Here is a 23,815-nt window from a genome sequence, read left to right as displayed (position 1 = left end):
AGACTGCCCCTTAGTGGCGGCGTCCAGAACTGGATGGAACATATTGACATTTAGTGGTATCTTCCACGAGCTCTTAACCTTTACACTGCGTCAATAAAAAGCCCCATTAACATTTAAAAGGCATGTTTCTGGGTGTCCACTTGGAAGAAGAGTTAGAAAACACTCCAAAAAATGGATTATGCATCTCGTCTCTCCCAGATCTCCAAGAGCATACTTCCTTCCACAGTGAAAAGTAATACCTGTGAAATGGCCAAGAGCCCAACAGCCGCTGGGCTGGAAGTGCAGCAGCTCTTCGGGAGGGCCCCTGGAGCCCGGGAATCCTCAAGCTGACCGTCCTCACTGGCTGTGGCACCCAACAAGACCTTCTGCCTTACTCCTCTTTCCCCTTCGGGTCCTTCCAGACCCGGCCTGAACATCGTGCCGGGGAAGCTTCCCTAAGCTCTCAGGTGGGACCTGACCTCTGCTCTGTGCCCCCTTGGCCACCTGAGCCTCCTCCACCAGGAAGCCTTTGGCTCTCCGCCTTGCCCTGTCCCCTGACCAGCTTGTCTTCCACCTGACGATGGATGGGTCGTGCGCTCTGAGAGTGGGTGCCACGTGTCCACATCCTCGCCTCTCCACGCATGCATTCATTCATTCGTTCCTTCTAAAGTACCCACTCCACACGGAGCGCCAGGGACACAACAAGGAACAAAGCGGGGCAGGGGGGAGGCGGGGGGCGGGTTCGTCCTCATCCAGCTCCTGAAGTTTATACTGTTGTCTGCTCTGCTCGTCTCATAGCTCCGGTGCCTGTCACACGTGGGGCTCAATAAGCATTGGATGGCTGGATGTCCCTGCTTCCAGTGTAACTTAATTACTTCCCATAAGAATGAAATTAATGCCGTTCAAATGCTGAGAATTCCTGTGGATCCCTTATGCAAACTGGCAGCCTTCAAGCTTCACACAGCCTACGTATGTATTTTGTTTCGCCAGAAGTTACAAACTGAATTTGTCGCTAACATTTAAAACTTGGAAGAGTTCACATAAAACTCAGTTTTTCCGGCTTCTCTAGAGACGTGAACACATGATCCCGCAGCACAGTGGGGGGGCCTCTCGCACTCCTTCAGACAAGGCGGGGCTCTTCACACCGTCACCCCCCACCCTCAACCAAGGTAGGGCCCTTGACGCTGTCACCCCTCACCACCTCTCCCGTTTTCCTATCATTGAGGCCAAGAGCCAGCTGCCACGTGTCATCTCGGCTTCACTCAGGACCCACGTGTCCCTCCAGGCGGTGCAATCGTGACCCCAGCATTAAGCCAGGGCCCTCCAAGGACTGCACCCGAGATGAGCTACAACACAAACAACTGGGCCATTTTATTGACTTTTTACCGCATAACACACCCTCCTAGGAGTACACACAGGCTGTGCGGTTTCCAGCAGGGACCTCAGATGCACAGGGACGTTAAGGGGAGGGTCAGTCCAACAGGAGCTTGATTTGGGAGTCAAGACACCCATTTACTGGAATTCTTTTTGCAAATGAAGCTGGAAGACTCAGGATAACATTCGCACACCACCAGCACAGCTTAAACACTTCTTTGACAAAAATAAAAATAATAAATTATCTTTGACTCAGAAAATCAATTGTGCTCTGCAGAGTGACAGGAGGGTCCCTTCACGGTGTCACATCGGGGCCGGGGAGGGGAGGCTGACGGGTGGCTGCGCCCGCGGAGCTGATGACAAGAGTCACACGCATCCTCCACACCAGGGGCCTGTCCCGAGGGAGATCCCTCACGTCCGCCTTGTCTTCTGTTTCTTGGCTTGTCTCTTTGCGTCTTCCGGGCCGCTGTTGTCAGAGGCTGTCTGGCCAAGGGCTCGGACTCCCTGCAGGCGGCTTGTCAGCTGCAGCAGCAAGGGGATGAGCTGGGAAGAAAAAGGGTATGAGAGAGGGGGGCTCCAGGAGAAGACGTCTGTCCAGCGGGACACCAAAGTCCCCGCCCCCAGCCTGCCCTGGCCCATCCCTGCCGCTCCGTGCTCTCAGCCCAGCCGAGCGCAGGTCTTTGTACCAGAGAGAGTCACCAGAGACCCGGAAGTACTTCAGGGTTAAGGGGTAGGAGGGATACAAGAGGCTTCTAGCCTTGAAAGGAGGCCTTGGCACTGGTCTTGGGAATATCCCCTAGAGAAGGAAATAGTAGCCCACTCCAGTATTCTTGTCTGGGAAACCCCATGGACAGAGGAGCCTGGTGGGCTACAGTCCATAGGGTTACAAGAGTCGGACTGGACCCAGCTATTAAACCATTATCGTGAAGTGCGGTCACCTCTGTAATAATGGACATTCCTCCCCGGCCACATCCCAGCTATGAGGGATCCGCCCCCCACCCGCACGCCTGCTGCCCTGAGGGCTCGGGCCCCCTACCTTGTCGTGGTTGTAGCCGGCCAGCAGGACGAGCAGCGTCAGGGGCAGGGCGATGTATGATCCCTGGGCGATGTCCTGCTCAGGCAGTTTCCTCTGCGAACACCCAGAGCACCATCACCCCAGGCCAGCTCTCCGCCAGCACCCCATCCACAGCCCAGACCTGCCCGGCCTCCTCAAGACCCCAAGCACCCACGTGACCCAGACACTCAGTACCCAAAAGAAGTAACTGAAGTGACACAACTAAATCCTAAGTGAATCCTCTGCCGCACAAACTCCCCTCGCCTGCTCTCTGAAGCTCGGGAATAACCAGGTTCCAAGAACAAGGTGCTCCTCACCCCCGGACCCTTCACCATCTACACTGAGGAGACACAGAGCTGCGGGCTGCAGGGGACCCCTGTGGTTGAAAAGTACGAGGAGCTCATTTTGCTGAGCCCCGGCTGCACCCAGGGACTCTCTCCTCTAAGGAGGCATCGAGAACCCACTGTTCCCAGACTCGGGGGCACAGTGAGCACCAAGCAAGTGCCAGAGGTCACACCCAGTGAGGCGATTAAGCAGTGCTGGGGACCCGGGGCCACTCACCTTTCCTTCCAGGGGAGCCCAGACTGTCAGCAGGGCCAGTGAGAACAGAACACAGTTCCCAGCCTCCCTCGCAGCCAGGTGGGGCCCCGGGGTCAACTCTGGCCACAGAACAGGAAGAGAAGTGACAAGTGCCACACCCAGGCTGTACCCTGGGTGTGCCCTTCCTCCCTGCTGACCGGACAGCCTCCAGCCACCTGTGCCATCCCGGGAAGGGCGATGTGCTGGAGGACAGCAGAGCCACGGAGAGGAGGAGCCCGACACCCAGGAGCTTCCGCGCAACCCCCGGAAGGTCAACATAAGATAGAACCTTCCCTCCTGCTGAAGCCCTGAAGTGCTGGGTCTCTGTAATAGCAAATGAACCTATATCCCAACTAGCTCACTCCACCTCGACAATGGAAACAAATAAAGAACTTTTGGATGATGATAAAACAGGTTAACAAGCCATAGCACTGTTCTCAAGGTACAGCCTCTTTCAGGAGATTTGCACAGTCTACACTGTTCTCATCATACTGTGAAGATACAACGTGCCAGTTTCTCTCGCATGTTCCTACGACGGGGCAGGGGACATTCCCAGAGGCTGCACCGTGACGATGTCCTCACTCTGACAGGTAACGGGACGTGTGGCCTGTGGATGCTTGTGTTTTACGCATGTCTCAGTTTGCATTTCTAATATGATAAATATACATATAACCCACACAAACCAAAGGTCTTTGAGATTCGCAACTAATTTTAACAGTGTAAAGAGGTCCCAAGATCAAAGCATCTGCGGACACACAGGAAGGAGAAGGACCAGAGGGCCTCTGAACCGAGACGACAGCCGGAGACAGACGCTCCCTTAATAAACAGAAGAATAGCGCAGAATCCCTAACTGTCTGCCCCCACTTGTTTTGACTTGTCTTAGATCCCAAACCAGTTTCCATCAAAGTAAATCCTTAAGAGCAAGATGGAGTCAGTGGGCAGAGGCAGAGCAACTATGAGGCGAAGCTTTGAGGACCGCAGGCCAGGCTCCAGGCCGGGTCTTCCCGTGTGACCTTGGGCAGTCACGTTAAGACTCGGTTGACTCAACTATAAAATGGCGATAATACAAACAGCACCTACTGTGGGGAATGACGAGGTGTGTGGAGTGGTTAGCAGTGCGTGAAACACTGAGTGATGCGTGAGGAACGTGGTTGTCGGTACTGACATTCAGCACGGGATGCAGGGAAGCGCCCTGACGACCCTCGTAGGCGTATGGTGCTGAGCCGCCTGGCCAGCGGCCGGGACGAGAGAACCTGGCTCTGCCGAGCACCCTCAGGTAAGTCACTCAGTCTTTGTGAGCTGCCAGAAGGATGGAAGAGAGGCACCTCCCCACGAAGGACTGGGATGAGGACCCACCAGGCCTTCCCTCCCCTGGCAGGTGGCTCTGCTCCCACGGTCTCAGAAGTGGGACCACACTCCTGGCAGCAGGGACGAGGCCTGCTCGCTTGGGCCCACCAGGCAGCACCTCCATCCTGCCTGGGCTGCCCACGCACTCCCCGGAGCTGGGAGGTGCCCGGCGGACGTCCAGGCTGGAGCCCTACTGCCCTCCACGGAGGCACTGCTCCTCCCTGGGGTTGCGTGCGCCTCCACACGGAGACAAACAGTTCCCGGCCTGCTCTTCTCTGTCACTTCCTCAGTCTCTGCTGAGGTGAACGAGACAAGTGCTTCCTCCTGGGGTCGAGGAGGAACCTTCTACTCAGGGTAAGATCGTGGAGGCCAAGTCACCAAGCACGAGCCAGAAACCAGCAGAAGGGCCGCGTCCAAGTCCAGGCTCCCCATGCACGAGCCTCCCGCCTTCTCTCTACCTCAGGGACGAGGACTCCCGCCAACTTCCCACACGGACGGAGGTCTGAAGAGTGCTCAGTGGCACCTTGGAACCACTGCATACTCCATGCCGGAAGCCCCCTTCTCCTTACCGTGGGATTGAAGACCAAGGTGATGTGTTTGTGGTAGCCCGCTGCCGTGAAGGACACCTGTGGCAGGACGAAGTCGTACTGGGACCTGGGCAGCGTGGAGTCCAGGAGGACCACGTAATTCTGTGCACAAGGAGGGAGGGGCAGTCTTTACAAAGGGCAGTTGGGGCAAAGCAAACGAACACTAAGTCCTAATGTGTGACTGTGACGCAAAGGACTTGCTGTTTCCTTTAGGAACCCCCAAGTTTACACCTCCACACCTAGGTCACTAACTCGCACATGGCGGCCTCAGCAGGCCAGTCCAGCAGGGTCAGCCACGCAACCCTGCCATCTCCAAACAGGCGCTCGGAGCCCGCGGCTCGTCTTTCTAAGTGTATCCAACCATGGCAGCTACGTGGTCCTTAGAGAACCTGACTTTACAAAACACACACAGTTCTGATGAATCAATTCTGATGAGGGAGACACGCGGTTAAACTGAGGAAGACTGTTTTTCATCCAAAACAAGGTTGACTTCCAAGCGACAATTCTTGGCTCATTAGCTGGTGAGTTCTAAGAATGCGGCGTCCTCTGCAGAGGTCCTGGTCACCGTCACGGGCCTGCGTGCTGAGCCCCAGCCAGGGGCCCAGAGCTGTGAGCACATTAGGCGTATGCTTTCAACCACTGACAAGATCGGGACTATTGTCCTATTTCACAGATGGGGGTTGAGATGCCCGAAGAAGGGAAGCATGATGTGCCCAGGGTCACTCAGCTGGTAAGGCACTGAGCAGGCTGCGAGCCCTGAGGAGCCTGTGACCACACTAGGCTTGTGCTCTCAACCACTGACAAGATCAGGATTATCGCCCCATTTCACAGATGGAGGGAGAGAGGCCGGAAGAAGGGAAACGTGACGTGCCCAGGGTCACTCAGCTGCTAAGACGCCAAGCAGGCTGCGCGCCCCGGGGAGCCTGTGACCACACTGCTGTGCTGCCGGAAGAGGTTCGATTACTAAGGGCACCTGGAGCAGTGCAGGGGAGGCCCCAGACTCTGTCACAACCTGCTTTGTTATTTCACGGCCACTTCACACGGGGAAAGGCCAGAGGATCACCCCTGTGGCAGGTGGCAGGAAGCCAGGGGAGGAACCACAAAGGCTCACCACTCACGCTCTCAGGCTAAGTCCCCAAAAGGAACCAAGTTCTCTCCACAGTTTGCTGCCACCGGGGCAGCCACAATAGCTGGCTCTGTGCAATTAGAGCTGACGGCAAACATCCGGTCATCAGTAAGTGATGATGACCTTGGTTAAATAGATTACGGTATTTTCTCTATCATGGTCTCCTGTGCAGTCATTAAATACCATGCATGAGAAAGTACGGGTGAGAAAGTCTTCAGTGAAAAGCACAGGTTACAAGAAAATGTACAGAACAGTCCCAGCTTTGTATCACTAAACGAATACACGTTTTTATATTTATACACACATGCACATGCGTCAAAAAGGGTCAAAAGGAAACTATGGACATGTTAACAGCTGCTTCTGGATGACAGTATTATGTCTGATCTCCATCCCCTTCCCCGATCTCCTGCCGTGATGAATGTGTATTATTTTTATAACAGAAAAAGAGCTAATTCCGGAAAAAAAAATCCCTAGAGAGCCCCACCTCCTCTGATTCAACTGTGTCAGCAAGGTGGCATGAGGGGACAAAATGGGAAAACTGAGTTCCTTCAGTGGAAAAGGGGAGTCGTTCCAGCAAAGACAGCGTGGAGAGGAGCGGGCTCACCTGGCCGTCCCTGAGCAGGGGCGGGAAGTGGAAGAAGAGGGACTGGCCCAGGGACACTGTCTGGATCGGGTTGTCGAGGTTGTCGCTTTTGTAAAGCTTCACCTGGAGGGCAGCGACAAAGCAGGGCGTGCTTTCAAAACTTCAACACGATAAACACCACCTTTTCGACACCTTAGTATGGCTTATCTCTGAGGGGAGAGGAACTCTGGAAACACGGATCTTTGAAAGGGCAACCGTCCTCCCGCAACGGGCCGTTCCTAATGCTTTTGAAACACCAGTGATGTGATAGTTGTCAAAATGTTAAAATTTTTTAAATTTAAGATTCTGACAACTTACGTTAATGCTCAAAATAGTAAACACCTGTTAGTGTAGTGGGAACATTAAAGAGAACAGCTTCTAATATATCTGTAACATGCCAGGCGTGGGGCAGGCACTTCACGTACATCGTCACCAACCCTGACTCCCAAATGGGCATTACTGTTGTCCCTGTGGAGACCCAGAGAGCCTGGTCACCTGGTGTCATCACCGCCAGCCTTGTTCACTCGGTGTGCCCCCCACCACGTACTGTCACCTCAACCCCACAGCTGTTCCTTGAACTCCAAACACGTTCCCATTTTGCACTGGGTTCCTGGCTGCTTCCAGGAGCAGTTTAGTGTTCTTTTGGTGGCCTTTCTTTCTCTCCAGCCCAGGTTCGCTGCCTGTTCCCACCATCGTCTGACTCTGAGTCCACTGCCTGCCACACGCACCTTGCGTAGAATTTAGAAAGTGACCAGGTGCTTTGCCCTAAAGCCATCTCTCTGCTTTAGACCCCAGATCACACTCCTCATTCATGAGGCTTCTACTGTGATGCTTCTAAAGACACACAAGGCTGGCAAAACTGTCATCTGAAACCAGACCACGTTTTTCTCTAGCGATCGGCAGTCATTCCACCAGATACATGCTGGGCCTGAAGATTCTTAATCTCAACCTCAACCCTCAGCTAAACAAGGGCTAGAGCACGTTAGCTATCAGCAGCTGGCCTTACCCACAATGTAGGAAGATACTCAGAGGAAGTGATCACATTTCCACTTAAGTCGAATTGATTTATCTGCCGGAAAACTATGATGTTCACATCATCAATGTCATTATTCCCGACCTGGAAAGAGAGAAAGCAAGCTGGGCCAAGGAAGCTGGAAGAGGCGGGCCTCTGCTCCAGCAGGGGACATCCCCGGAGCTCTATGTCCTAGCGACTTCCCTTCGCATTCAGGGAGCAAAGCTTGCTGTCCGAGCAGCCTGAGTCTAAGGTCCCAAATTGAGAGGAGATGGGTGACACTTGGCCATGGACGTGCTGTTTGACAAAGACAGTACTTTTTTCCTTAAGTTTGACTTATCAACATTTTCAAAAAGCAATTTCATAGTAAAAGAGCCAGACTTCCCAGCGGCTCTTGAAAAAGAGAAGGGTGTTCTTGCCTGGCAGGAATTGGCAAGAGTCAAACCCCAGCTCCCCCGCACCCCCGGGGTGGGCACGTGCCTCCGTCAGTCACCTTTTCATCTGTGGGGCCACAGTCCACATGACTGCCCGGGACCCCGATCTGAATCCCCATGGCGGGAAAATATAACATAAGATGCAGCCATCACAACCACTTAAACGCCAAATGCCATAAAGATGTCAAGAAAACTCATTGTCTAGGCCAAAAATCCTGAATGGCCAACCAGTCTCTGGACCCATCGTAATCTTTATCCATAATGGCACCTAATAAAGCCACCAAAGGCTTCTTGTCTGGTCCCAAATCCTCTGGTCTAGCAAATGAGACTTATTCCATGGGAAAAAACTTCACTGCAAATGATGCCAGGGACACCTCCTGTGACCTGGAGGGCTGCCTCTTTAGGGATCAGTTAGCTGAGTCATGATCTTAAAGATCAAGAGACTCTATTTGGTGGGAAGAACAAGGTCACCAGAAGATAAGAAATGTCAGTGGCCCTGTCACTGATGAAGCCCATGTTCCCTTTATTCCCTCCCTTGATCTAAAATGCTACTTAGGCCTTAAGATCCTCAACTTGTAGAATAATGATCAGAGCTAGCAGGGGAAGTGGGGAAACAACAGCTCAGATTTCTGCTCCGGATGCAAGACAGTGCTGCTGTTCATTAAAAGCCCACAGAAGACGCTGCTTGTAAAGATGACACTATTCTGAGAGGACCCTTAATTAGGATGTAAAGTCCCCCCCACAACAGATGAAAGGCAGCCAGCCAGAGGAACGCTGAAGGATTTTTGATCAGAGATGCAATCATGCAGTGATTCTGCTGAAGAATTCCATGTCTTACCACGATGACCCGGTGGTGGGGGAGGGCTCGTTCGATGTGGTCGTTGCCTTCCGCCTTGAGCTGAACGTGGTACACACAGCCCGGCTGCAAACAAATGCAGGAGTCTTATCTGGAAAAGGGCTTATCACCTGAGACCTGGTTGGAGCCTGCTCTGCCTGCAGGCCCCCATCCGGTGGACAAGTCTCTGTCCGACCTTGGTTCCCAGGCCTATCACCTTTCTTAAGAGTTCCTTGAAAATGTACCCTGATGTAGAAACCTTTTTCTGAAGTTTTACAATTCCTTCAAACTGTATTCAGCTTTTTCTACCCAAGGAAAATTAAATGTGGTTTCTGATTTCAAAACTGCAAACAAGATAAGCTTATTCTTGTTTAATAAATATGATGAAATTATTCCCTTTTGCTGTCCATCCCTCCCCTGCACCTGTATGTATGTACTGAGTGGTGTCTGGAATGCCACTCCCAAGGGGTATTATTTCTGTGAAGCAGGATTTGAGATTTTTCCTTTTTTACAACAGATTTCCTTTTTTACAACAGATTTCCTCTTTATACATTTTATTCTATTCCTCAAATGTATAGGGACATATGATGTTTACCCAAACAAAACTCACTATTCTAAAAAACTTTTTGTTGTTGACACTGCACACATGAAGGATGTACATTATTTACTCAGATCATTTTTTAGCAGACCGCAGTAAAGCACTTTGTTCTAAGCCAGTACATTACGACAGCTTCCCTGGTGGCTCAGGGGTAAAGAATCCGCCTGCCAATGCAGAAGACATGGGTTCCATCCCTGGGTCAGGAAGATCCCCTGGAAAAGGCAATGGTAACCTACTCTAGTATTCTTGCCTGGGAAATCCCATGGACAGAGGAGCCCGGCCGGATACAGTCCATGGGGTCACAAAGAGTCGGACATAATTCAACAACTAGACAACAAGCAACAACGACAAACCGCCTTGAAGAAATACAGTTGTTTTATGCGTTGCTATGTGGGCTAGCGGCAACTCTGAGAGAGAAAGACATATGAGTTCCAAGGAAATTTCTCAAAACGCTGCATATCAGATAAAATTCAGCTTTACGAAGGCTTTAATAGTCTAAATGAACCCACCATTTGTCAACTTCTGAACTTTTTTTTTCCTTACACATTTATTAAAAGAAAAGATCTACATCTTTCCCCAGAGGGTGACAGATCACTTATACTAGCAGGGTTTAAAGAACTTTTAAAATAACCAACTTCTGATCACCAACTGCACACCAAATCTGATGACACATGAGCATCTAGAGGCAGGGGCCGAGTTCAAAGGTGACTGTGTGTGTCCAAGAGGGGACAACCCTGAGACTAACTGCTGATTTGTACACTAGCGAGGATAACACGGCCCGGTTTCCTAAATCACGTGCACTGTGACCTTCTCTGTGTGTGAGCAGAGCAGCACCTTAAACAACATTCCCTCTATATTAACCACGAGTCCTGGAGGCCAGTGTAAGGCTGATCTACTTTTTCCCCTTTCAAAATTTTGTCCTTTTCATTATGTTGCTTTCAACTATCTTATAATGAGCACATGGAACCTTTACAAAGACAATAAAACTATTATTTTTTTAAAAACCGAGAAAAGTCAAATTTATGATCACCAATAGACGAATTAATTCACTTTATAGCTCAGTGAGGACTGGCAGCACTGGGTTTCTTCAAAACAGCTCTTAGCAACAGCTATTTGCACCTCAGAAAAAGGTAGCAAGGTGTGAAAAAAAGGAGACGGCACTGCTGGAGATGGGGATCGCGGGCACTGCCCCCTCGCTCCCATGCCCAGCAGCGCAGGAGCCCACCCTAACCACCCGGCTCCTCGCTCCTGGCTGCTGACTCAGCGGTTCACCTTCAGCCTCTGGCAGCAAGATTCAGGCAGCTTCTCACCCAAAATGCCTCACAGATTCTCACCCAAAATGCCTCACCAAATACCCTGCCCAGAAAGATCAACTGCAGAAATGCATTCTCCTCGGGGTCAAAATCCTGAGGAAATCTTCAACCAGGGCTCTCCAGCCTGGTGTCCCCTAGGAGCCTGGCAAACGCAAGTCCAAACCTTTGACGAGAACCATCTGAGGCTATTCATTCCTTCAGCATCTGAGGCCTGGCACGTGGAAGGCTTTGGCTGCCACAAGGGGGCGACTCCACATAGCATTTTAAGTGCTAATGAATTAACATCTATTACAAGGAGGAGGGTGTGAGGGAGCATTAATTGAAACGTGAATCTATCACGGTGGAGAAGGAAACTATATTTGGTTTAGCTAAATAAAATGTGTTAAGTTGGTGAGTTTAGAAACACATGTCTGGCATATATACACTACCATGTGTATGATGGATCGCTAATGGGAGGCTGCTGTATAGCACGGGGACCGCAGTTCAGGGCTCTGAGATGACCTACAGCGGGGGGATGGGGGTCAGGGTGGGAGTGAGGCTCAAGAGGGAGAAGGGGATATATGTATGCATAGAGCTGATTCCCGCTGCTGTGCAGCAGAAACTAACGCAACATTGTAATGCACCTATACTCCAATTTAAAAAAAGAAAAATATGTATGGGCCCGTAAGACCCCGGGGGGAGTCAACACAGTGATGCAGAATCTGAATTCTTGCAACCGTAAAAGGGAGATGAGCCAGGAACACTGGGTCCACCCAAGAAGAAGGCAGACTGAAGGCCACAGACACCCCCCAGGCCTACCTTCTGCTGTGGCTTGGACCGAGGAAAGCTGCACACAATCACCCAAGCTGGCAGTTCTGGTGAGGAACTGCCTCACCAGAGGGAAAGGAGTGGTCTGACCTTGCTTCTAACCACTTGCAGAGTCGGTGCACCAGGCACCGCTCCGTGTGTATTAACTCACTTCGTACTGACAGCCAACCTGTAGGGCAGCCGTGATCCTCATCCTCACTTTACAGATGATGAAACAGACACAGAAGGCATGGGATGCCTGCCTGAACTCACGCAGCTAAGAAATGACAAAGGCAGGGTTCAAACCCAGGCAGAAAGGCAACTAAGGGCGCAGTGTCAAAGCCTGCATCTGCATGAACACATGCGACAGAGACCCGGATCTAAGGACCCATCGCCTTTCCCGGGGTCCTGGCTGCAGCCGGCCTGGGGGCGGGGGACACCCATGTGGCCCACCTGTTCTCTCTGGAACCACTGCCATGAGGAAGGGAAGCAGGCCTGGGGGACAGCAGGGAGCGCCCTGGGGCCCTGGGAACATGTCCCGAGGGCAGCATGACAGCACGCTCCCCGTCTAAGGCTATTCCTCCAGCATCCGAGGCCTTTTCCATGGAACAGGTCAGCAGCCACAAGGGGGCGACTCCACACAACTTAAAGTGCTGAGTTAACATCAGCGTTCCCTGGAGCGGGCAGGGCCTCCCCGAGGACAGAGGAGGCGGAGAAGGGAGCATCACAGAAAGGCTGGCCAGACCCCAAAGAAAGCCCACCCAGCTGGCCCACGAGAACAGACATCCTCCAGTCCTCAGCACAGCCCCAGGAGACACCCCCAGGCCTGCATTCCTCCTTTGCCTTGAACGCTCCTCACTCACCAAGTGACCTCCTGCCCTGACTTCCCAATATTGGTGAGTGAGGACACCTGGACACGGGACATGGTCTTCTTAACTTTGGGAAAGGACAGCACGGCCCCAGTAAAGTGTTAGTTGCTCAACTGCGTCCAACTCTTTGTGACCCCATGGTTGTCCGGCTCCTGTCTGTCCATGGAATTTTCCAAGCACGAATACCAGAGTGGGCAGCCAGCCGTTCCCTTCTCCAGGAGATCTTCCTGACCCAGGGATCAAACCCTAGTCTCCAGCATTGTGGACAGATTCTTTACTATCTGAGCTACCAGGGAAGCCCCTATTTTTTTTAAATTAGTGGTTAATATCTAAAAATCAGGAGTTGTCACGTGGAAATGTGAATTTCTGACTTCTCTTTTACAAACTCTAATCATCTGGCAACCCTGAGTTATCTTCCCACATGGCTACGAAGAGCTGGAGCTGTGTGGCTGTTGCCCCTTCTCCTGGGCCAGGACCTGTCCACGGTCCACAGTCCACACTGCTCCCGACAGGCACCCAGTCCACTCCAGCCTTTTACACTTGTCTTCGAGCCCCACAGGTATCCGATGTGAGAGGCTGGCCTAAGCCAGACCACCTGTTCTGCACCAAACCCATGGTTTTCTACCTGTATTTTGCCATAAAACCACAACCCAGTACGTCAGCTACATAAGTGTTGGGCATGTCAGTTAAGACAAGGATTGGGGAGTTTCAGAGCCCCACGCCCCCTCTCAACCCTCTTGCCCTCATTCCTAGCGTCTTGGGGGCACCACTGAACCCAGGCACCGCTGAAGCCAGTATGAAAAAATCCACTAACGAAACACATCCAAAGGCTCACCAGCAATCCACGTAACCTGAACTTCCCTTCCTCGTCCGTCACGGTGTCTTCTCCATAAATACTGCAGTCGCTCTGACCCACTGCTTCCACGGCAACACCCTGTTCTGGCTCTCCGTTTAAGGAAGAAACTGTACCATAGCAACTAGAGAGACGAGAGAAGAAACGGAACACGACATTCTCGGGGCTTTCTGATGCACACAAAAGATTCCAGGGACAGTGTCCGGCATTCACCAACAATTATGGTGCAAAATAACTCGGTGGAGGACAGTACCCCAAATGACCCAGACAACGCACTTCCAGCTGTGTCACCTGCAAGCTGAGCCTTCCTGCCAGAGGGCTCAGGCCACTCCTATCATCAATTTCTCTTCTCATACATTTTAAGGGGTGCTCCAGAAAATCGTAATTTAGAAAGGCTAAACTTTCTTTCACTCCGCTTTATTGCATTTTTTGTTAAACTTTATTTTAAATAATAAAGCATCCAATAAAATGAAAATAAATCACTTCCCCTTTCATTCTATTTTTATATTCAATTGAAAATGGTCCGTTTTTCTAAACCTGTTCCTTCTGATTAATCAACCTTGAAGTGCTTCTACACATGTATATAAATACATACGCGTGTGCCTATAATTATAAATACTTATGTGAATAAACCATCTCTGGATGCACTCAGCAATGCTGGAACACCTAGGTGGCTTGGAGGCCAGGACAGAAGGGAAACTCCACACTGAATATCTTCTTTTCAACATTTCCAAATTTTGTTCAAGTGAATGCATTTCCTCCTTTCCAAAATCTAACTAATGTTTCAAACACTTTAAAAAAATAAAAATTTTTAGGAACTCAGTAGGTTCTCACAGGCCAATTTCAAAAGAGGAGCTTTGTGACTAAATCATTCATGGGGGATATTAGGAGAAAAGGGATGCAGTCAGGAACCTGTGGACTCGTGTCTCATGGCTCTTGTCTTCCAAACAGAACCAACCTGAAGACTGGGATGGGTTCCAAGAGAAAAGAGTGTGTGAGTGATCCCACGGCCCGGCCCGGGGGAGACGGGAGAGGGGGCAGCGCACCTGTAGGCCGTGCGGTAGCCCGTGATGGTGATCTTCAGGTTCTGCCCCTCCTGCACCTCGATCATCTGCGAGGACGGCTCAAACCGGAATTCCTTCATCATGGGCTTGAAGTAGTACTGGCCAGGGCTCTGCCAAGACACAAACACGAGCTGAGCCTCTGCTGCAAGTCGAGGGGTGGCATTAGAGGGAGCGGCTCAAGTCATGAAGGAAAGAGGCCAGAATGAGGCCCCAAGAGCCCTAAGGCTACCCAGACACACAGAGATGGTAACTAACTCTACAGTCAATCATTACAGTGACAGCAATTACCATTCTAACACCAGCTGTCATTACTGCGCACCTATAGTACCTCTGCAGGGTAGAAATCACATTTGAACTTTATGAATGAAGCAACTGAAGCTCAGAGAGGTCAAGTAACTAGCCTGAGACGACATGGCAAGTTAAGTAGCAGAGGGAAGATTCGAAGGTGGGCGTGCTTCACGTCCCAGTCTGGGATCTTTCGGCTACACCTCACTGCCTGTTTGCGACATCCCTGGAATGGTGACTTTATTCCCAGGGTTGACAAGATGACCAACTGACGTGTCCACCATTGAGGGCTTCAGACTACATCCTCAGTGGAAAATGGGTGCTGTCCACCCACTGCAGGGAGCGTGCTTTGCAGAAGAAACACAAGCTCACCCCCTGAATGAGACTTGGCATTATAAACAATGAGATCTGGTGGTAAAACAAAGGGACACTTAAGACAGGAGCTGCTGGGGCCAGGGTAATTAATTACATTGTCTCAGTGACAAGTGGGTGACCAGAAAACAAGACGTCTGTGCGGAAGGGAACATGCATCAGCAGCATTAAGTTCTAGTGAGAGCCATCCTTAATTACAGCTGGTCCCCAAAGAAATGTGAGGCACTCCACAATGGTTTTCTGTTCTCACATTGTCAAGCAATACACAAGTCACAGCCGCCATGTCCTTGCGCGCTCATGGGGGAGCCAGGCAGGCGATGCAGTAGTGGGCACCTTACCAGGTTTGAGAAGGTCAGGATACCGTTGTCCTGAGTCAGGAGGTTGGAACGGAACACACCACCGCTGAGGGATAAGAGGACCCCAGGGAGGGGCTGGTCGTCTTCGGCTTTTATCTGGGGATGAGAAAGGAACCCCAGAGCAAGATTAACTCATACAAACCATGAAGGTGTCAAGAGGTAATTATCAGCAGCTAGTTTTTCTTTTATTGTCATTCACTGGGGCCCACGGGGAAGGTCAGAAGGTCTCCTCTCCTCCCCTAGGGTAACCAGTATAAACAATTTGCTTTGCAGCCTTCCAGAACTCTCTGTGCCCACACAAATCTTATCAACACTATGGCTACTGTTGATGGACTTCATAAGCGACTGGGTGGGAGTGGGGTGGAGGAGGGCCCCCAAACCCTCTGGCCAAGTCGCGTTCTCTGGCCTCAGCTGTTTTCCCCACTGCCCTCGTCCACCAGTCCCCACCAGTCGGCCTCACTGTTTCAGAAGAGCTGCATCTCACTCTAAAGCAGAGGTTGGCAAACCATGGCACACGGGCCAGTCTCTGAGTTTTGTGATGGAAAGGAAGGGATGAAGTGAAAGTCCCCAAGCGTGTGTATCTTTGCACAATTAAGTTCTTCTTTTTCCAAAGAGTCAATTCCTAGGAGTAGAAATGACTTCGTGGATGTGTGCACTTGAAATCCAGAAAGAAACCCCCGATCTGAACTCCAGGGTGGTTGTAACCATTTCCAGCTCCTAAATTACCTATGTGTGGGAAAACACACACTTGCCAAAAAAATGGATATTGTCTTCATTATTACAACTATAACCCCAAACCCAGTGTTTTGATGGTAACTTCTTTACGTTTGCCTGGTCACTATCGAAGTCAAGTGTTCCCCGTGTGATTATGAGTGACCTGGATGACTTCTGTGAATGGCCTTTCGTGTCCTTGATTCACCTTTTCTCTGTTGGCTTGTCTTTTTCTTTTTTTTTGGCTTGTCTTTTTCTTATTGGTTTTAGGAGACTCTTGTAAACTGGGGTTGTTATTTATGGAATAGATATTTCTCTCCAGTTGGACTATCTTTCCATTTGTTTTAAAAGGCATTCTGCAGTGCAGAATTTTAATTTATTAGGTGATGGGATGTTTCTCCTCTTTTGGTCTCGATATCGACAACACTCAGCCTCAAGGGTCTCTGGACTCACTCTGGCCACCACACAGCATGCTTCTTCCCAAGAAGGAAGGAAGGAAGAGAGAAAGATATCAACTTCACTCTAAGAACATTCTGTGTCCTTTGACAGAGAACAGAGTCAAGGATGAAGGCTTAAAATGCTTCCCAGAAGGTATGCACACGAGCTGAAGTCAACAGATCTCCAAAATTACAAGTGAAAGAAAGCAGAGTAAAAAGAGTACGGCCTGAATAATTCCGTTATATAAAATTCTAAGAAATGCAAACTGATCCACAGTGACAGAAGGCAGATCAGAGGGGTGGGGAGGGCCAGGAGAGAGGGGTTACCAAGGGTACGAGGAAATTCTGAGGGGCGACAGATGTGTCCGCTATTTTGACTGGTGGTATGCTCACGGGTGTTGTCATGTGTCGAGACTGTCAGATTACACACTTTACGTGCAGTGTATTGTATGATTGTTATACTCCATAAAACTGCTTTTTAAAAGCACATGGTGTTACCTCAAAGCTCACGCCTGCCAAGGCATAAGCCTTAAAGTCGCCTATGGTTCCTTCCACTGCAGTCAAAACGTAGCCCTCCTTCTGCGAGGACACAGTATACTCCAGGTCACTGTGCAAGGGCCCAACGCTGAATAAAAGAAAGAAACGCTGGTGATGCCTTGCTTCACATCCTAGAGGAAGCATCACCTGCCCCCAGGAAACCTGGCACCCCAGCTTCTTTCCTGGGCTTCCCGAATGAAAATGTGGAAGTGTTAGTTGCTCAGCTGTGTTCCGACTCTCTGCAACCCCATCAACTGTAGCCCGCCAACTCCTTTGTTCATGGGATTCTCCAGGCAAGAACACTCCAGGCAAGAGTGGGTTGCCGTGCCCTCCTCCAGGGGATCTTCCCAACCCAGGGATCGAACCCAGGTCTCCTGTACTGCAGGTGGATTCTTTACCGTCTGACTCAGCATGGGCTCCCCGACTGGTCCCAATAACTGGTTCTTAGTCAAGGGCTTACCTATAGGCACCTTTGTCATCGGTAAAGACCGTGATCAGGGGTGAACTTGCCCCCTTTTCACTGATGACGATCTCAACTCCTTCCAACTCTGGGTGGATCTGGCCTTCTAGAAACAAGCCTGCTTTCCCTTGGATCTCGATCAGCTTCCCTGGGCAGCTTTCTACACAGGAAAGAGACAAACAGAGGAAGAGAGGGGGGCTTCCCATTAAAGAAGGGCCTAAAACTGAGATATTCGAAACTAACTCCAGTGAGGCTTTTGACTACCTCAGAATCCTCAGTTACTACAAGAGGCCCAAGCCTCTCAACATTTATGAACGGCCCTGTTAAACTGTCAGGAATGTTAGCAGGAATAGCCAACAAAGCTGGCTTTCCCCAGCTCCTCTTCCTCAGACCTCACTGACCACAAGTGAGGAGAGAAGCCAGTACCGCAGGTCAGGGCCTCTGTAGCCAGACCTCAGAGGACCCAGCATGGAAGGCGGCCCCAGACAGGCTGCCCACTGGACAGCCACGCCCTTCAACACTCTCCTTCCAAACACACAAATGCTCAGGGTTTACTGAACCCGCGATGCTGGCAAAAGCTGCCTAAACATTCCACCAGCACCTGGTTATCTCATCCCCAAAAGACCCTTCCATCACCCCAACCCAAAACAAACATCACGAACAGTTCAGATACATGAAGACATTTCAGACGTTTCAACCACGGATGCTGTTGCTTTTCATCTGCCTTCTGGTGTCAACCTGATAACATCAAGGAAAAGCAAGTCCTTTTTTCAAAAAGATCCCCAATTCTAACAGTGATAGAGTTACATTTACCGATTTAGACCTCTCACTCATTCACTCACTCGTCAGATAGTAACATCTATGCACCAACGGGGACTGAAGATGCCTTAGGAAGACGGCTTCACTATAAAACAGCACAGAACAGAACCCTAAAGGCAGGGAAAAGACAGGTGTGAAGGCGTGCCGTCGGCGAGCTGAGCTGACATTTACCTCCACTGACGGTGGCTTCCATGGAAGGAGGATAAAAGAGCAGCTCTTTAGATGAAGGTGTGACAGTGATTTTCTCTCCGGATCTAAAATAATTAAGACACTTCAATGTGGCTGGCCTGTCCCCCCAGAAGGAAGGACATCCGAACAGGGGGACCCTGCAGGGAAAGCCCACCACGGGCACTTACCGTGCCCAGTAGGAAAAGTCGTAGAAGAAGGGGCCCTGCAACTCGTCTACCATCTCCTGCACAGGGGGCTTGGTCCTCCCCTCGCCTCCGGCCTCTCCGCCGCTCCTCTCCCTCTCCTGCCTGCGGCTCTCAATCTCGGCCAGCTGCTGCTCCCTCCGCAGCTCCTGCACAGACTTCAGGGGGCCAAGGACCAGGGCAGGCTCGCTGTCAATGGAAGACCTGGAAGAAAGGAGCAGCCCAGAACACAGTCAGGGACCCCTGAGGTCGGTCGAAATCGGTTAAAAAAAAAACCAAGGACCTCATCAGACAACCAACTGTGGCACAGTCTTCTCCTGTTTGGGATCAACAGTTTAAAAAAGAAAAAACAGGAAATTGAACTTCTTTGCCATGTGGAAGCATCTGGGAGATCTGGGCTGGGATGAAATATCACTGACTTTATGATCTGAAGGAAACTGTCAACTTCCTGAAGGATGTGGAGTCCCTTTCACATTACCGTCTTCTGTCTTTCTTTCAACCTTTATTGAGAATGTACTCTGCAAGAGAATCAGGGGCTGGGGAGACTGTACAGGACAAACAGCATCCCCTAACCTGTGGAATCCACATTCTGTGATAAGAGGCAGATGACCAACAGAAAAATGATGCCAAGTACAATGATAAGTACAATGAAGAAAACTAAAGCAGCGTGGACAGAGCAGAGAGCTGGGCGGGCGGGGATGGAGGGGGGAACTATATTCTACTAGGGACTCAGGCCTTTCCCAGAGAAGGAATGGCAGCCCACTCCGGTATTCTTGCCTGGAAAATCCCATGGACAGAGGAGCCTGCCGGGCTACATTCCATGGGGTCACAGAGAGTCAGATACAACTGAGCACAGGCCTTTCTGATAAGGTGACACCAAGCCGACTTGAAGGAAGGGAGAGAAAAAGCCACACGCTCTGGGTGAGGAGGCCCCAGGCAAGAGGTGATAAGTGCAAAGTCTCAGAGCCTTGGAGGCAACTCCCAGGCCATGCTCCAGGGACAGCAAGGAGACCAGGAAGGGGGACAGAGGGACCCAGGCAGAGTCAGATTAGGGGTCAGACAAAGGCTTTGCAAACCTTGGTGTGGACCCAGGCTGGATGGAGTTTTAAAGAGATGACAGGGTCTCTTGGATCAGACGGTAAAGCGTCTGCCTACAGTGTGGGAGACCTGGGTTCAATCCCTAGGTTGGGAAGATCCCCTGGAGAAGGAAATGGCAACCCACTCCAATATTCTTGCCTGGAAAATCCCATGGACAGAGGAGCCTGGTAGGTTACAGTCCATGGGGTCGCAAAGAGTCGGACACGACTGAGAGACTTCACTTCACTTCACTTCTACTAAGGTCACTCTGATTCCACATGAACAACACTGTTATGAAGCAACAGCCAAAACACAGAGGTCAGACAGGAAGCTACAGCAACAAAACTGGAAGAGACAAGAGTGGGTCAAACCAAAGCATAGAGGCCGAGAGCTAAGAAAGGGACGGATGGTGGACGTACAGTCAGTCCTCCGTCTCCACAGGCTCCACATCTGAGGACTGAACCAATCACAGACGGAAAATGTTTGGGGGGGAAAAGTTCCAGAAAGTTCCAAAAAGCAGAACTTGAATTTGCCACAAGCTGGTAACTATTTACATAGCATTTACATTGCACTGGATATTATAAGTAACCCAGAGATGACTTACAGTATATTTAAAGCATAGGGGAAGATGTGCAGTAGGTTATATGCAAAGGGACTCTGCTTTATAAGGGACTTGATCATCTGCAGATTCTTGTAACCACGGGGCGTCCTGAAATTAACTCCCATGGATTGTAGAGCCCAGGATTTGCAGGTGGATCAGCTAGGTATGCGATGCAAGAGAAAAAAAAACCCTTTCATTTCTTGAGAAAATTAGGGTGTCAGATGCAGCCACCACAGGCAAGCATTCCTCTCAAAGGCGCCATGCGAGCAAACCTGACCCTCAGCGAGAGCGCCCTTCATCCACTTTCTCTCACGACCCTTCTCACATGAGGTGTCATCTCTATTTCCCAAGCCTTCGAGAAAGGGTCTAAAGAAAAATAGGCATATGTTTTTGAATTTCCTAAAACACTTGAAATATAGTGAACAAACCAGAGATTTTTTTTTCCCTTAGCAGAGACAGGAAGTATAAAGAGTTCAGGCAGAAATTTGAGGCACTGAAGCGAGCTGTCAGGAGGCTCTTCCTCATCCACGGTTAATTCCTGAATCATAAAAGGAAAGGAGGGCTGTTGTGAATTTATGGCCGTGTCATATAAGAGAGAAGGCCATTTGTATGTATACCTAGAGATAACAAATCAAAAATAGTTTTCAGAGCAGCTCTGAGAGAAGACGGCCTGGCCCCCCACCCTCCCACGCTCGGCCCACCATGGAACACCGGCCTTACTTGATTGTCACGGTCACATCCATCATTTTGTCAGTGGTGATCGTTCCAAGGACGTGGTGGCGAATGGCTGTCAATGTCAAGATACTGGGTGAAGACCTGTAAATCAGAGAGGGAGAAAGAAAACACCATAACAGCACCTCGACGTCCTCAAAGGATCACAAACAATGCCCTTTATGGGCGGCCTTCCTGACCCTGAAATATACTACGTGAAACTGCTCTTAGCTTGGCATGAGAAAACTTCTGAAATACATACAAGTGTCTTTAAGGGTCAACTGATTCTCCACTCCCAAACTTTATGTCTCTAATTTCCAGTGAAACCCACAAGCATTTGTGAAAACAGGAAAATGGCAGACTTGAGCTTGGGAAATTCCTATCAGTGAGGCTGGAAGATTCAACAGACGTTACATTCAAGCCAGTTCAAAACCACAGCCTTCCATCCTGGGTTTACAGAATTCTTGGGGAAGAGCTGTATCTTCACTTCCTCGGTTATTTACCCAAGTGTCTTAAAATCCTTATCTGCAAATTCTTTTCACTGCCTAACCTTACTACTTCCAGAAAACATACAAAACAACTCCCTTGTTCTCAGAAGTAACTGTCGCAGAGATCCGCGCTCACCCCCCCCCACAGACAGCACAGAGCGGTCGGCACCCGGCTTACGTGTCATAGGTGTAGAAGGCTTGCTCGAACCGGTGGCAGGAGCGAGGGGTCACCTTGTACACGCCTGCAGCCAGGAAATCAAAAGTCATTTTCAGAGAAGAGCGTCTATTCCACTGAGCAATTCCAACATCTGGAATCCCAAGGCAGTGCCTCTCCTTCCTAACAGATCACATACGGGATCTGAAAAGCCTTTTGTGCTGCCTACAGACGGCTTCTTACCAATGACCCATCCACTCAAAGGTCTGCCCACCACGTCAGGATTTTCATTTTCCATCATTTAACAGCTCACAGTAGTTTATTCTGTGCAGACCAAGCTAACAGACACATGCATGAGGAGGAACAGGAAGTACATTTCTACTGGGATTCAGACTGAGAATTTCCTACGTAACAGATTCTGTTAAAGATCCAAAGATAGCCAGAGTCTGGACTCCATCCTCTAAATATTCCTAAAAGGTGCATGGGGCAGGGAAGTCCCAGAAAACCAAGAAATAACTACAGAAAACACTTCCACGCCATGAGCGCATCAGGCTAACACTCAGATTAAGGGCATATGATGTCGTTTGCCAGAAAAATACAGTTTCAGGAAGGAGCCAAGTGTAGTAGCGGATTCTCCCAAATGATCTTTCACCAGCATTCTGGCCATCCGCCCAACCCAAACATGAAATTCGTTCAAATTCGTTCTCATCACACTGATCAAGCCTCAGTGCAGTTACCTAAAAAAAAAAAATTGTTAGGTTTCTTCATTCACTTTCTTTGTTCTTTCATTTGACAAGTGTTGACAGGGCAACACTCGGGCCAGGTGTTGCATCAGGTGTTGACACAGAGTGGGGAACACGCAGAGTCCCTGCCTTCATGGGGCCTGCCATCTACAGAGAGAGAGAAGGGTTCCACAGCCACCAGGTGTGATAGGTGCGGTCCGGGGAGGAGCTGGGCCTCGTGGGCATGAGCACAGCAGAGATCCCAGCGACACTGGGGCACTAGCCTCCCTGGGGAGGAACATCAGAGCCAACAAGTGATGGCGGGCAGGCAGAGCTAAGTGAAGGCAGGTGGGGTGGAGGGTGCTGCGGCAGAGCACAGCATCTGAACCACGGGCTTGCTGGCTGCCTCCCTAACAGCTGCCTTCCTGCCTTCAAACCAGCTCCCGCTTATGCTCAGGGTGAAAGCATGCCAGCCTCCAGCAGCAAATCCAGCTGCCCCAGGCTCCCTTGCAGCTAGAAGTGGCCATGAGACATGGTTCTGGATGATAAGACATAAAGGAAGTTTCCTGGAGGATGTGGCATGGAAAATGTTTGCCCACCCCTCCTCTCATCTTCTTGCCTTAGACATAAGTTTTCTGGAGCAACAGTAGGTACCTTGAAAACATGAAGCAGAAAATAAAAAAAAACCAAGTGGGGGTTTCCCTAGTGGCTCAGTGGTAAAGAATCCATCTGCCAATGCAGGAGACAAGGGTTTGAACTCTGGTCCAGGAAGATTCCACATGCCATGGAGCATGTGTTTGGCCACTACACCAGGACTATTGGGCCAGCACTTTAGGGCCCAGGAGCTGCAATTACTGAAGCCCATGTGCCCGAGAGCCCACGCTCAGCAACAAGAGGAACCACCACGATGAGAAGCCTGCACACTGCAACTAAAGAAAAGCCCACAAACTAATGAAGACCAAGCACAAAATACACTTTAAAAAAGGAAGTGCATAGTTCATTAAAAAAAAAAAAAGAAAGGACTAAAAGAATCACAAAGACACCAACCCTAACACCTACCATCTGAACCCACGCCTGAGCTGTTAGTCTTTGTTTTGTTTTGTTTTGTTTCATTTTTTGGCCATACTGCATGGCATGCGGGATCTTAGTTCCCCAAACAGGGATCAAACCCGTGTCCCCTGCATTGGAAGGGCAGAATCTTAACCACTGCACCACCAGAGAAGTTCCACTGCTAGTCTTTGTTAATGAATCAAATTAACCCCACTTGTCAGGGGTTGTCATA

At 50.2% G+C, this 23,815-nt stretch overlaps 1 protein-coding gene across 1 annotated transcript in view; it reads right to left on the bottom strand.

The window, feature by feature from the left end:
• Positions 1-1,326: 1,326 nt before the first annotated feature.
• LOC109578446 (BOS complex subunit NOMO1) overlaps positions 1,327-23,815 on the bottom strand; it is a 56,484-nt gene continuing 33,995 nt past the window's right edge. Inside the window, exons 17-31 of the mRNA XM_019987652.2 lie at positions 21,836-21,899; positions 21,179-21,274; positions 18,766-18,984; positions 18,581-18,663; positions 17,591-17,750; positions 17,092-17,218; positions 15,428-15,541; positions 14,415-14,542; positions 13,351-13,492; positions 8,953-9,036; positions 7,675-7,785; positions 6,651-6,752; positions 4,903-5,022; positions 2,390-2,482; positions 1,327-1,896 (exon numbers count right to left, since the gene is read on the bottom strand). Coding sequence (XP_019843211.2) covers positions 1,765-1,896; positions 2,390-2,482; positions 4,903-5,022; positions 6,651-6,752; positions 7,675-7,785; positions 8,953-9,036; positions 13,351-13,492; positions 14,415-14,542; positions 15,428-15,541; positions 17,092-17,218; positions 17,591-17,750; positions 18,581-18,663; positions 18,766-18,984; positions 21,179-21,274; positions 21,836-21,899 — 1,775 coding nt within the window. The 3' untranslated portion in view covers positions 1,327-1,764. The remainder of the gene's footprint in view (positions 1,897-2,389; positions 2,483-4,902; positions 5,023-6,650; positions 6,753-7,674; positions 7,786-8,952; positions 9,037-13,350; positions 13,493-14,414; positions 14,543-15,427; positions 15,542-17,091; positions 17,219-17,590; positions 17,751-18,580; positions 18,664-18,765; positions 18,985-21,178; positions 21,275-21,835; positions 21,900-23,815) is intronic.

Source organism: Bos indicus, chromosome 25 (assembly GCF_029378745.1).
Source record: "Bos indicus isolate NIAB-ARS_2022 breed Sahiwal x Tharparkar chromosome 25, NIAB-ARS_B.indTharparkar_mat_pri_1.0, whole genome shotgun sequence".
Classification (NCBI taxonomy): domain Eukaryota; kingdom Metazoa; phylum Chordata; class Mammalia; order Artiodactyla; family Bovidae; genus Bos; species Bos indicus.
This window is presented reverse-complemented; position numbering and strand designations above follow the sequence as displayed.